Source organism: Salvia splendens, chromosome 7 (assembly GCF_004379255.2).
Source record: "Salvia splendens isolate huo1 chromosome 7, SspV2, whole genome shotgun sequence".
In the NCBI taxonomy this organism is placed as follows: domain Eukaryota; kingdom Viridiplantae; phylum Streptophyta; class Magnoliopsida; order Lamiales; family Lamiaceae; genus Salvia; species Salvia splendens.
This window is the reverse complement of record NC_056038.1, coordinates 35,308,765-35,321,405: the sequence shown is the minus strand read 5'-3', so window position 1 is coordinate 35,321,405 and position 12,641 is coordinate 35,308,765. Positions and strand designations below refer to the sequence as shown.

The 12,641-nt window shown below is 40.0% G+C and overlaps 2 protein-coding genes across 2 annotated transcripts; one reads left to right on the top strand and one right to left on the bottom strand.

Annotated features, from left to right (window-relative positions):
- Window positions 1–1,240: 1,240 nt before the first annotated feature.
- Window positions 1,241–3,072, bottom strand: LOC121811304 (phospholipase A1-IIdelta-like). The gene is made up of 2 exons (XM_042212135.1): window positions 2,088–3,072; window positions 1,241–1,677 (listed from the first exon to the last, which is right to left on the bottom strand). The coding sequence occupies exons 1-2, from the start codon at window positions 2,996–2,998 to the stop codon at window positions 1,389–1,391; spliced, it is 1,200 nt and encodes a 399-aa protein (XP_042068069.1). The 5' UTR covers window positions 2,999–3,072; the 3' UTR covers window positions 1,241–1,388.
- A 3,921-nt stretch (window positions 3,073–6,993) lies between these two features.
- On the top strand, window positions 6,994–11,886 carry LOC121742202 (sec1 family domain-containing protein MIP3-like). Its single transcript, XM_042135279.1, has 8 exons — window positions 6,994–7,145; window positions 7,310–7,378; window positions 7,587–7,730; window positions 7,941–8,090; window positions 8,930–9,436; window positions 9,777–11,312; window positions 11,391–11,459; window positions 11,568–11,886. Exons 2-8 carry the CDS (start codon window positions 7,331–7,333, stop codon window positions 11,694–11,696), a joined length of 2,583 nt encoding a protein of 860 aa, XP_041991213.1. The 5' UTR covers window positions 6,994–7,145; window positions 7,310–7,330; the 3' UTR covers window positions 11,697–11,886.
- The last annotated feature ends 755 nt before the right edge of the window (window positions 11,887–12,641 follow it).

The window sequence follows — 12,641 nt, the reverse complement described above, 5'->3', positions numbered from 1 at the left end:
TTCATTACAACTTTATTTGTAGTTCATTATAGGGAATTCTGAGATTTAAAAATAATGACATCATCATGCATAATTTAGAAATCTGGAGTTCATTATATGTTTGTTATTAGTTCATTATAATGAACTCCATGTTATCATATAATGATGTTGTTCGGCGTTTAAGGTTTAAGAGTGGTTCGTTCTACGGAAGGGAAATCTGGATGAGACAGAAAAGAGAAGTAGAAAGGCCTTCGAGCCTTATTTTTCAGCTTAGGACTGAATGACTTGGACAACCTTTACCTTTATTAACCTATTTAACAGCAATCTCAGAGGTCAGGGAAAAGGATTCTATGAGACTAATAACTCTCAGTCTTTCCCTTCTTAATAAAAACTATTCGACTATGGCACGTATGTGTTTTCGAGGGCATGCAGGTGAGCTGGCTTTCAAAGGGGTTTCGGTAGGATTGACTTATAGCCGACCAGTCCCTGGATTTCTGCCTTTTTCATTCCTGAGTCCTTGTAAGCAAATGCGCTACTGAATTTCCGCACCAACGAAACCTCAACATGTCTCAACCTTTGCAGAGTGGCTGATAATTAAAATTAAAAATATCACAACTAACAATCATTTAAAAGTATAAAACTAAACACAAATTATTGATTTGTGTGGACAAAATATTATAGATTTAATGTACTATAACAATAATTAATCTTCACAACATTTCATTCAAGATCATGTGGTGGAGTGGCAGAAATGTTGGTATCTTACCCAGAGGTCTAGAGTTCAATCTCCTCTTGTCTCGCATTTTAAACATAAAAACCGGTTCCCGGTTTCCGGTTTCAATGGTTCAAGGCGGTCTAACATACAAACGATTTTTGGGGCCAAATCGGACCGGATTTCGTTATTTTGTTTCATTTAAATTTAAGGTGGGGTGACTCTACAAAATGGGTTTTATACTAGACGTGTGAAGTACTGAATTCCATCTTTAATTTCCATAAATTTGGAGGATAGTTAACTAGTCCTTATTAGTACAACATGGCACAAGTATAGATCAAGTACATAATTCATAACATAATTATGCAAACAAAAGACTCCACAAAGTCACAAAACCTCCTTATACAATGATGTTATCCAGTTATGATGTGGCTTTGGCACAACTTTAGTTCAAATTAATAAAGATTTATTCATTTTCTAATAATTTACCAAAATATTTAATATAATCCACTTAAAAATAATTATTTCTTGCTACTATTACATTCTTAATTGAAATCAAAGCATTATCTCATTTTTATTAAAATGAACAAAATACAGACGTCCACACTATGACCGCATAACTTTATTCCAAAAGAAAAAACACAACATAAACTCGAAATAGAACGTCTCGTGTGAACGCATCCCTGACGAGTGCCATTCAAGTGAACTCGGGGACGGGGAGATCCTCCTCGAGCGGCGGCTTTAAAACCCAGTCTCCTTTGTCATCAAGCACCATCCCTCTATTCTCCGCCACCCACCAATTCCCCGGGATCTTATATTCCTCCTTGAGAAACGCACACGACTTGTTCACCAACGCCAAGCTCCTCTTCACCACCACCTTGAACTTCCCCTCCTCCCCGTGCCATCCCGCCACCACGTGCAGCATCCCCTGCAAGTTATGCCAGTCGAAAATACCCTTCGGGATCATTCTCAACGACGGCGACTTCCTACAAATTCAAATAAAATAGAAATAGAGAAGAGAAAGACCACGAGATATAGAGTTGAAAGAGATGGAATATATAAATAATTGTATTTCTTTATTAATTAATTCTCATCAAATACCACGTCCACATTTATAAGGCTATAATTAAATCAAATTAAATTCTAATTAACGACTATAAAATAAATTACAAAGATATTCTCACCTGTACTCTCTCTCTTCCTTGTTAATAAAAACACTTCTTTTCGGCGCACATAAATTTAAAATAGTGTGTCAAGTGGATAAAAATAGTGTGTCAAGTGGATAGTGAATAAAGTAAGATAAATGAATACTCCATAACAGAAAAGGTTACTTTTTGCCAGACTCAATTATCTTGCTTAACTTTCCAAAATAGAAAAATGACTCAATTAACATTACCTGCCGTCGATTAGAAGCTCCACTCCGGTGCCTCTGTAGCCCAAGATCTCGGGCGGGTAATGCGGAATCGGGTCGAGTAAGTTTTTCGTGTGCAGAATCTTGAGGTTGGGATACGCCTGCAGCTTCTCGGTGAAGCTGTCGTTTCCGACGCGCGGGCAGCCGAATACGATGGCCGTGACGGGGACTTCCCCGCCATGGTCTTTGACCACATTTTCAACCAAATCGAAAGCGGAGAGCACGGCTAGGGCCGCCCCGAGGCTGTGCCCCGTCACGACGATGCTAGGGTTTTCGTCTTTGTATTGACCTAGAAGCTGGTCAATTAATTTCTGTAGCTGAGCGCGGGCGCTCAGCTTCATAAATTTGGAGTTAGGGTTTGAGGAGTTGTAGATTTTGAGCCAGCCGTCCATGACTTTGGGCGGCGAGGCGGCGGAGGAGCGGAGGAGGGGGGAGGCGGGGACGGCGTCGAAGTGGGCGACGTCGATCCACTCGTAGGAGGTCTTGGTGCCGCGCCAGACGACGAAGATCTCGCGGCGGCCGAGGAGGGTGGTGACGGCGTCGGTGGAGGTGGCGACGTAGCCCATGAAGTTGGTTTGGTAGTCCCAGGTGGCGGCGAGGGTGTCGGTGGAGGTGGCGTAGAGGAGGGAGGAGACTTGGTAGGCGGAGGCGAAGGGGAATTTGACCTTGTGGAGGAAGGAGGCCTTGCCGTAGCGGCTGCTGCCGGCGTAGGGGGAGTTGTCGTCGTCGTCGAAGGCGTCGTAGGTGCACTGGCAGAAGTCGCCGCAGCGGAGGAGGAAGCGGCGGAGGGTGAGGTTTAAGGGGTCGAGGAGGCCGTCCCAGTTGTTGGAGCCGAGGAGCTCCGGCCATGATGGCTCTGATGCTACGGCTGCCGCATTGGTGGCATTTTCTTCCATGGCTATTTAGGTTTTGGCTCTGTTGTTGATAATAGTTGGTATCTTAAAAATGGCTTTGGCTACCTATATAGTACTCCGTCCGTCTGTGAAATATTGTTCACGCTTGACTCAAAGCGAGTTTTAAGAAATATGAATGAAAAGTTAGAGGAAAAAGTTGGGGGATGGGTTCCACATCAATATACTACACCCTCCGTCCCACAATAGAAGTCATACCCTCTCTGCCCCAAAATAAGCGAAGTACTTCTTTCTGACACGGGATTTAAGAAATTGATATTTAAAGTGTTAAAGTAGAGAGTAAAATATGAGAGAGAGAGAAGAAGTAGAAGTAAAGAGAGAATAAAATAATGGATAATAAAGTAAGAGGGGTGATTTTTTGCTAAAAAAAGAAATGACTCACTTATAGTGAGACATCTCAAAAGAAATGTGACTCGCTTATCTTGGGACGGAGCGAGTATTTGGTATGAGCACGGGTTTTAAGAAAAGTAAAAAATAACAAATTGGAAAAAAGTGAAATATGAGGTCCAGTTTTTTATATTGGTTTTATAATAGAATGTGAGTGAAGTGAGTTAGTGAAAATGTGAGACCTACTTACCATTTATGGTAAAAATAAAATGTGACTCTTATTGTGGGACGAATGGAGTATTAGTTTTATAATAAAATGTGAGTGTGATGAGTTAGTGGAAAGTGAGCGCTTTCATGGAGTATATATTTCGATGTGTATTGTAATTTTGATTTTTTAAAAAAATTTAGATGATAAGGCTTCTAAAAACATTATATTTAAAAGCTATTGGTATGTAATGTATGTACCAGAAAAATAGCTGGACCATTATATGGTAAAACGACGAAATGTGAACAATTAGAAAGATTATACCATCAAATTCTTGTGAACTAATAAACTTGGTGGAAATTGAATAGAACGTGGAGGAGGATAAGAAGAGATAAGGAAATAGGTTTGAAACCATTTATCTTTCGACAAATCAAGGGAATGTAAAATTTGGCGTTGACAATCTTAAACAAAATCTTATAAATGAAGTGATAATGACTCGTTTTGGGTCGTCAAAACATTAGTGTTGGCAATTGAAACATAAAAATGAATATAATAATATCTCAATCGGTGTACACAAAGAGCTTAATCCACTATATAAGTCGTATGGGTCTCTTCTCTTATCACCAATTGGTTTTAAGATGGAACCCATGGATTTCTATCATGGTATCAGAGCGGGTCGCCGACTGTGGGTTATATTAGGACTTGCAATTGAAACATAAAAATGAATATAATAATATCCCACATCGGTGTACACAAAGAGCTTAATCCACTATATAAGTCTCATGGACCTCTCCTCTTATCACCAATTGGTTTAAAGATGAAACCCATGAATTTCTATCAATTAGGACCATCGGGACCATCTGACTTTGAATTAGATTTGATATTTGAGTAATTAGATCTTATATAGGAGTATTGATCTTCCATTTTAATTTGAATTAGATTTGATATTTGAGTAATTAGATCTTATATAGGAGTATTGATCTTCCATTTTAATTTGTTGAACTTTTATTAGTTGATGTTAATTAGCTATTCTTCAATTTTTATTTGTATACCTTTTATACTCGTGTCAATGAGTCTTCATTTTCATCTGTAAACCCTTTATACTCACATAAAAATCCTCACTTGAATTTGTGTTTGAGCACATTTTATATTTTTGTCTAAACATGAATATGGATTTGTAGTCCGTTTATAATATTTGTGTCGAAGTCTTCACTTGAATTTGAATATATAGATATTTTATACTAATGTCAATGAGTCTTTCATTTGAGTCTGAGTTTGTACTCAAGTTAATAAATCTTAATTTTATGTCTGAATTTGTAGACATGTTATACTTGTGTCAAGTGGTCTTTTATATACTAGCTCTTATCAGTAAGCTTCTTCTTCAAAGATTGAGTTTTAGCATGTAGTCTAGACTTATTAATTAATGAGTTTATTCTTCTTTAGAGATTGAGTTTGTTATATTTTACTTTGCAAAATTTTTTTTTACAAATCTTCAGAAACTAGAGGACTGTGTATGCAATTTTCCTTCAAATTAAGTAACAAGATCTTCGACCCTTAAATGGGCTCGATCTTTTGAACTAAGTTACAGTTTTTTATTCTCATGCTGATAAATCTTTCTTTTTAATTTGTAAATATTTATACTCGTATTAAGAAGTCTTCTTTTGAATTCGAGTTTATAGACATCTTATGAAGTACTCAGTATCAATAAGTCTTCACATGCATTTGGATTTGTAGACACTGAGTTATGTGTAGCAATATACACCAAATGAATAATGAAAATCAAAGTTATTCACCAACTCAATTTAATTAATTATACTAATACATTTACATAGGAAAAACATTAGATATTTTTGCTTAATAATTTCGGCCAATGCAATAATAAGATATTTTTGTTAAAATTAACTCCTATTCCTTATACTCCATAAATTATGTTGATGATCACTTTTTTATTTTCTGGGCTCTCACAAAATTTGCCTCTTATTGCATTTTTCATTTTGTAAAGAATAAAACTTTTTAACATAACATTCTTGATAAAAATATATATATATATATAAAATCACATGACGAAGTATTAAGCTGGATCTGTTGGTCCTAAGAGTGTCCACTATAGTGCGAGAATCGTCTGTTTTGGGGAGGACGGCCCTTTGGCGAGAAGAGTGCGAGGACGCGCTATCGGCGCGCCGGCCTATAGCGAGGTGGTGCGCGGCGCCCCGGATACGAGGCAGACGATTTTTTTCCCTTTTTTAAAAATTCAATTTAATTTACCTATAAATATACCACATTCCCTTCATTATTTTCACACTATTCCAACTCTTCATTCGTACTTTCTCTCACTGAAATTTGTGGATTCAATCGGTATTAAAAATGGGCGATTTGTGGAATGACGCGTGGAATTCGGTGATTCAAGAGGTGCAGAACCAAGCCGACGAGGAGGATGCGGCGCGCGAGGCGGAAGTTGCGGAGGCCGCGATCCCTCGTGCGATAACTCGTCGTCGGACCACCCAACTAGACCATAGCGGAGCGCACCAGCGTCTAATGGCAGACTACTTTGTGGGTAACCCCCGTTATCCACCCGAGATTTTTCGTCGGCGATTCAGAATGTCGCAACGGCTCTTCAACCATATAGCGACGAATTTGGCGGAGCGGTACCGCTGCTTCACCTTCCGGAGTGATTGCACTGGCCGGATCGGGCTGTCTACTTTTCAGAAATGCACCGCTGCAATTAGGCAGCTTGCCTATGCCGGAGCGGCTGATATGTTCGACGAATACCTACAGATGGGTGAGATGACTAGCCTAACGATGCTCAGACAGTTTTGTAAGGGGATCCGAGAAATATTTGGTCCGGAGTTCCTACGAAAGCCCACCCCTGATGAGTGCCAGAGACTGCTAGATATGCACGGTTCGGTTCACGGTTTCCCAGGGATGTTAGGAAGCATCGATTGCATGCATTGGGAGTGGAGAAACTGCCCGGTGGCGTGGAAAGACCAATTCTCTACTGGTTTCAAAAGCAAAGGTCCATCGATGATTTTGGAAGTAGTTGCTGACTACCGTTTGCAGATCTGGCATGCGTATTTCGGTGTTGCAGGTTCGAACAACAACACCAATGTTCTTTAGTCATCGCCTCTCTTCAATGATGAGTGCCGGGGGGAGAGTCTAGAAATTAGCTTCGTAGCCAACAGAACGCAGTACAACAGGGGATACCATTTGGAAGATGGGATATACCCTCGGTGACCCGTATTCGTCAAGACAATTCGCCAACTGGTTGGACCGAAGAAACAATATTTTGCGCGAAAACAAGAGGCTGCTAGAAAGGATGTTGAGCGAGCTTTTGGTGTCCTCCAAGCGCAATGGGCCATTATATGGTACCCGACACGAGTTTGGCACGAAGTTGAAATATTATGTTAACATGTATCATATTGCACAATATGATAATAGAAGATGAATAATTTGCTGAAGAGCGCTGGGACGGGGCTATAGGGGCTGTCCGCATAGTGGATACCCTAACCTGCAGTCGCGCTTGTAGAAATTGAAGCGGTTCTTCCACACTCATCAGATGATCTCCACTCCCAATTATGTGGGTTTTTGAATCTGTAATCAAAGGTAAAATCTTCACTTTTGCACAAAGCCGTAGCTCCAAATGCCCCAATTTGATTTCATTGCTGGCCCCTCCTCTTTTTCTTCAATTTCGGTAGATTTGGTTTGTGGTACGTTGATGATCAATTGTATTGATTTTATGAATTTCGCGGATCTTTCAATTGATTTAGTGAACAAAAAGGAGCTGATCGATGGCCACGGTTGATGTGATCAAATGCTGCCATGATTCCATCCGACAAGTAAGTTACTGCTTTTCTTCTTCATTGCTCTTTTGCTATACACTAGAGTTTGCTAACAATTTCAGTTTAAATTATATGTTGCATTGTCATTCTTGTGAGTTCCCTAAACTAAATTCTGTAATTAAATTGATCAATAGAATTGTTTTAAGGGGAAATTATTGGTTTTGTGCCTTGTCTATGATCTATTATGAAATGCGATATTTTTCAGGCATCGGAGAATATTAAAGATGCAATTGTGTATTTGGATGCCGGAACTGCTGAGAGCTTCCAGTTTCTCGGCGCGTTCCCCTTGCTTTTGGAGCTAGGGGCACGAGCCGTTTGTAGCTTGGAGAACATGTCTGTTGTTGATAAGGTGCACTCTCATGACCTGTTTTTGTTATTGTGCATCCCCTTTAATATGTCGTCATATCATGGGAATACACGCACGGATCGAATGTCCGTGGATTTTAATTATTGTAGGATCACTTGCCCGAGTACTTCTTGCTGTCCCTTTCGAAGTTTTGGTGGATTCGTCTCTGATTACCTTTTATTTTCGTACCACTCTCATTGAACTTATTTATAGGTTGTTGATTGGAATACTGGTTCTGATCCTGCCAGTAAAATTGTGGTCATCACGTCATGTCTTCTGAGTGATGCACATCGCTATAGTTTACGTTGCTTGAGCGCACTTCAAAACGTTCACGGCTGTGCGGTATATACGTCCATCTCAGAGGTATTCTTTTAAAAATGTTTTGGACTACTTGCTTTTCTGGTTTTATATAATTTGGCTTAATTTGATTGGTTCAGTATTTATGTTGTGAAATTAAAAACATTCAAATGGGTTTATGGGAGCAACTATTTAGTAGTCATAACAAAAACTTTTACAGGCACCATGCAGAACCTCAATGACCTTTCTATATATTTATTCCGCTGCTGAGAGAAATTGTCGCTTAGGATTTTATCTGTTGAATTTTTGTCCTACGATAGTATATTGTCTTTAAAATATGGACATCAGTCAGTGTTTTAATTGCCATGTTTCTAAGTAGCGCGTTTCTGTTGTTCTTTCTGAGTCTATGTAGTTTTTCCAGAGTCACATCATCTTACTGACCCCTCATTCTTGGGAAGGTTTCTCAACTTCTGATGCTCTGCTGATTTAGCAAAATGAGGCGAATGTTGATGTTGGCTTCACTCCATCTCTATGCTATTACACGCTCTCTTTATTGATGACTCTTTTCTTGTGCAAATACATTGTTCACATTAGAGTAGTGTGAGAGATGCTAGGATCTCGTCGTAAGTATTTTCTCTTTACCATTCTGCAATGAGCACAAACACTGTCGTGGAATTTCTGATACATTTCTTTTTAGGGTTTTCTTTTAGCTTCTTCCTCGGCAATCGGCATGAAGACAGGTGACTAGTGACTAGAAAATCTCTGATAATTGCACCAAACAAAAGTTGCCTGTGTTTCTTATTGTCTTTCCCCGTCAGTGTTGCTGATACACAAGAATGTGAATGTTCATATCCAATAATTCAAATAACCTGTTTACTCACATACAGCCTTTCCTTACAACATAGGTGTCTCACTCCGCATATCCTGATTCTCCTCTCGGCCCAGACGCTTTTCGAGAGTATGAAATTCTCCTCAACCAAGATTATGAGGAGCTTGTTAAGAAACATGAAAGACCTCACACTGTTGTCAACGACAGTGGGCTTAAGGAAGGTTCTGCATCTGAAGAGGAAGGGTGGTGGGAACTAACTGACATCGATGATGACAGTTCCAGAGATTATGGCATTTCAAATGCAAAACATCGAGGGGAAGATTACTTCAGTGGCTCAGAAGACGTTGGACAAAAATTGGTGGTCTCGGTGCACCACTTTCCTCTGATTTTGTGTCCATTGTCACCCAGAGTCTTTGTCTTACCTTCAGAAGGATCTACTGCTGAAGCTAGCTTATCTTCTGAGCACGAGAGCTCGATAAGCTCTGGTTTACCTCCATTAAGTGCAGGGAAACTTGCTGACGCTGAGGATGTCAGTCCTGGGGCAAATCTTACCGCTCAATTTCTCTATCATTTGGCTTTAAAGGTTCGATTACTCTTTGCTTTCGCTTGTTTTTCTTATTATGAAGCTCATTACAATATGAACACTCTTAGCTTTCTGTGAATTTGCTTTGCTATATTCCTATATAGAAGTAATTTGACTATTGTATGTGTATTTCAAGGCTTTATTTATTTTTACATTTAAAATAATCTATACAATTAGGATTTACTGTGCCATAAAGTTTTGTTGGTACAGTTGAACCCCGATTACGACCTTGAAAAGTTGTAGTAGTAAGCATTATCTGAATGTTAGCGTTCCTTTGTCAACTTTGTTAATGCTGAATGTTAAATTTGTCACGTTGATCATGTTATATCTAAAATTGCAGATGGATCTGAAACTTGAAATATTTTCGCTGGGTGATTTGTCAAAAAATGTAGGGAAGCTTATGACCGATATGTCTAGTCTCTATGATGTTGGTCGGCGTAAAAGATCAGCAGGGCTACTGCTCATTGACCGTACACTCGATCTTCTTACTCCGTGCTGTCATGGAGACTCACTTGTGGATCGGATGTTTGCATCTCTGCCTCGTATGCAACCAGCGTCATCCTTAAGCCTGTTGAGAGGTTCCCAAAGCCAGCTCAAAATTAGCCCCCACAAAGTTGAGCGTGCTCGTCTTACTGTGCAGATTCCACTTGACAAATATATTGTTCAAGAAGACAAAGAAAGTAGTAATTTTCAGCTATTGGAAAATATCGAAGCATTTTTGAATGGGTGGGATGCTTTCAAATCAGATGCTCCGAGTGCTGACTTCATGAAGTTCAGAAAAAATCTGAATGATGAAAGCTGCTTTCAACTTAATGAGAGTAAGCTTCTGCACGGGTCGTTTGTCTCGACTGATAACTTCCGTGGTGCACAGTATCTAGAAGCGATACTTGACAGGAGGACGAAAGATGGGGCCATGCTGGTCAAGAAATGGCTTCAAGAATGTCTACGTCAGGAGAGTCCAACGCCTAATATGAACACCCGTCCTGGTTTAGCTTCTAAGTCGGACTTGCAGTCTATGCTTCGATCACTAGCCAAAAGGCAGTCCTCGTTCGTAAAAAACAAAGGGATTATTCAGTTAGCAGCTGCCACGGTGCATGCTTTAGATGAATCGCACTCTGCAAGTTGGGATGCTTTCAATAGTGCCGAGAAGATTTTGCACGTGAATGCGGCGGACACGAGCCAAAGCCTTGCTGCACAAATCAGCGACCTCATAAATAAGACTGTTCTAGCGGCATCTCGGGGGCAAAAGCACAATAAATCGCAGGGCTTATTCACTCTCGAAGACGCACTGCTCCTGACAGTGATCGGCTATATATTAGCCGGTGAGAATTTCCCAACCTCAGGCTCCGGTGGTCCATTTACATGGCAAGAGGAGCATTTCATGAAAGAAGCCATCGTGGATGCCATTCTCGAGAACCCCACCGTGTCAAGACTAAAGCTTTTCCAAGGTTTGTTGGATGATCTTGAAGCCAAAACAAAATTGAATAAGAAGAATGAAGATCCCAGTGGCCACTCGGATGCTTTTGAGCTAGACGACGATCAGTGGGATAGTTGGGGAGATGACGATGCTGATAAAGACACGAGCAAAGATGAAGCGTACAGTGACATGCAGCTGAAGCTAGAGCTTCGAGACAGAGTGGATAATCTTTTCAAGTTTCTTCACAAATTGTCCGGCATGAAAGGAAATTCAGCACTGAGGGAAGGGATGTCTGCTCTGGAAAGCAGACGTAACGATGACCCTTCTTCGACTAAGGGGTTGCTCTATAAAATCCTCACAAATGTCTTAGACCACAATCCTATACCTGGGATGGAGTATCATTCATCCACCGTGGGACGCCTTTTTAAAAGTGGATTCGGAAGATTTGGCATCGGACAGGTATTAATCGGTATATCTCAAACGCATCAATCACTCCTAAAAGTTATCTTACCATGTTTTTTCTGTTGCATCTCACAGGCTAAACCTAGTCTTTCAGACCATAACATTATCCTGGTTTTTGTAGTCGGAGGCATAAACGCAGTAGAGGTTCGCTTTCTTCAACTCTATACCTTTCTTCTCTCTGCTCCTTGTTTGTTCTATTGAAAGCTATAAAGTTCCTCTACACGATGCTTATTTTTGTCGTTGCACCGGAAGGTGAGGGAAGTGCAGGAGGCGATAGCACGGAGCAGCAGGCCAGACGTTGAGGTGTTACTGGGCGGAACGACTCTTCTTACCCCGGATGACATGCGTGAATTACTCTTTGGTGACTATTCTCATATCTAAAGGCAACTTGTAAAATCAATTTAGCCGTGGGAAATGCAGATTTATAGTGAAAAGTGTTTCATTTTGTAGCACAGATGCATCAACTATTGTAAAAAAGTGAAAAATGTTAGTACTACAAGTGTAATGTAAACAGACCAACTGACTGTGTAATAGATTTTCAACTTGATAGATTTTATTGTTTTCGATCCAACACAAAAGAGACTGATTATTGCTCTCTTCATCCACAATAAGAGTTACATCTTGCCATTTATGTCCGATTTATAATAAAAGTCACATTTCACTTTTACCATAAATAGTAATAGGTCTCATATTCTACTAACTCAATACTCACATTCTATTATAAAACCTATATAAATAAGTGGACCTCATATTTCACTAACTTTTACAACTCATTATTCTTTATATTTCTTAAAATCCGTGTTCACGCCAAATATGATTCCTATTGTGGGACGTAGAGGTGCCCATAGTTCCTGAACCGGCGGTTACGATTTTGGAAATTGCAGAACTAAAACTGAACCGCGATGGTGTTTCGCGGTTACGGTTTCGATTAAAAAACCACTGGTTTCGGTTTCAATTTTGAATCGGCGGTTTTCCGGCAGTTTTTTTTTATACAGTTTTTCACGGTTTCAAACCGCCGGTTTTCGGCGATTTTTTGCTGTTCTGGCTCGATTTCACAATTTTCCAATGGTTTTTCACGGTTCTGGCATGGTTTTGGTTAGGAAAATTTTGAACTTGAACCGAACACGGTTCTAAAATCGACGATTTTGGTTCGGATAAATTCTCACGGTTCCGATTCGGAACCGTAACTGCCGGTTACGATTTTGCGGTTAACCGCCGTAGGCACCTCTATTGGGACGGAGGGATTATTTCACTAACCATGTTTCCAGTATTTCACTAACCATGTTTCCTTTACCTTAATTAGCAAACAAAAAAGGAAAAACACCT

Excerpts from the sequence above, each read along its gene's own strand:
- LOC121811304 (XM_042212135.1), bottom strand. The coding sequence starts at position 2,998 with ATGGAAGAAAATGCCACCAATGCGGCAGCCGTAGCATCAGAGCCATCA. Across the intron at positions 1,678-2,087 it reads GAGCTTCTAATCGACGGCAG|GAAGTCGCCGTCGTTGAGAA; the intron begins GTAATGTTAATT and ends TTGAATTTGTAG.
- LOC121742202 (XM_042135279.1), top strand. The coding sequence starts at position 7,331 with ATGGCCACGGTTGATGTGATCAAATGCTGCCATGATTCCATCCGACAA. Across the intron at positions 7,379-7,586 it reads GCCATGATTCCATCCGACAA|GCATCGGAGAATATTAAAGA; the intron begins GTAAGTTACTGC and ends GATATTTTTCAG. Across the intron at positions 7,731-7,940 it reads ACATGTCTGTTGTTGATAAG|GTTGTTGATTGGAATACTGG; the intron begins GTGCACTCTCAT and ends ACTTATTTATAG.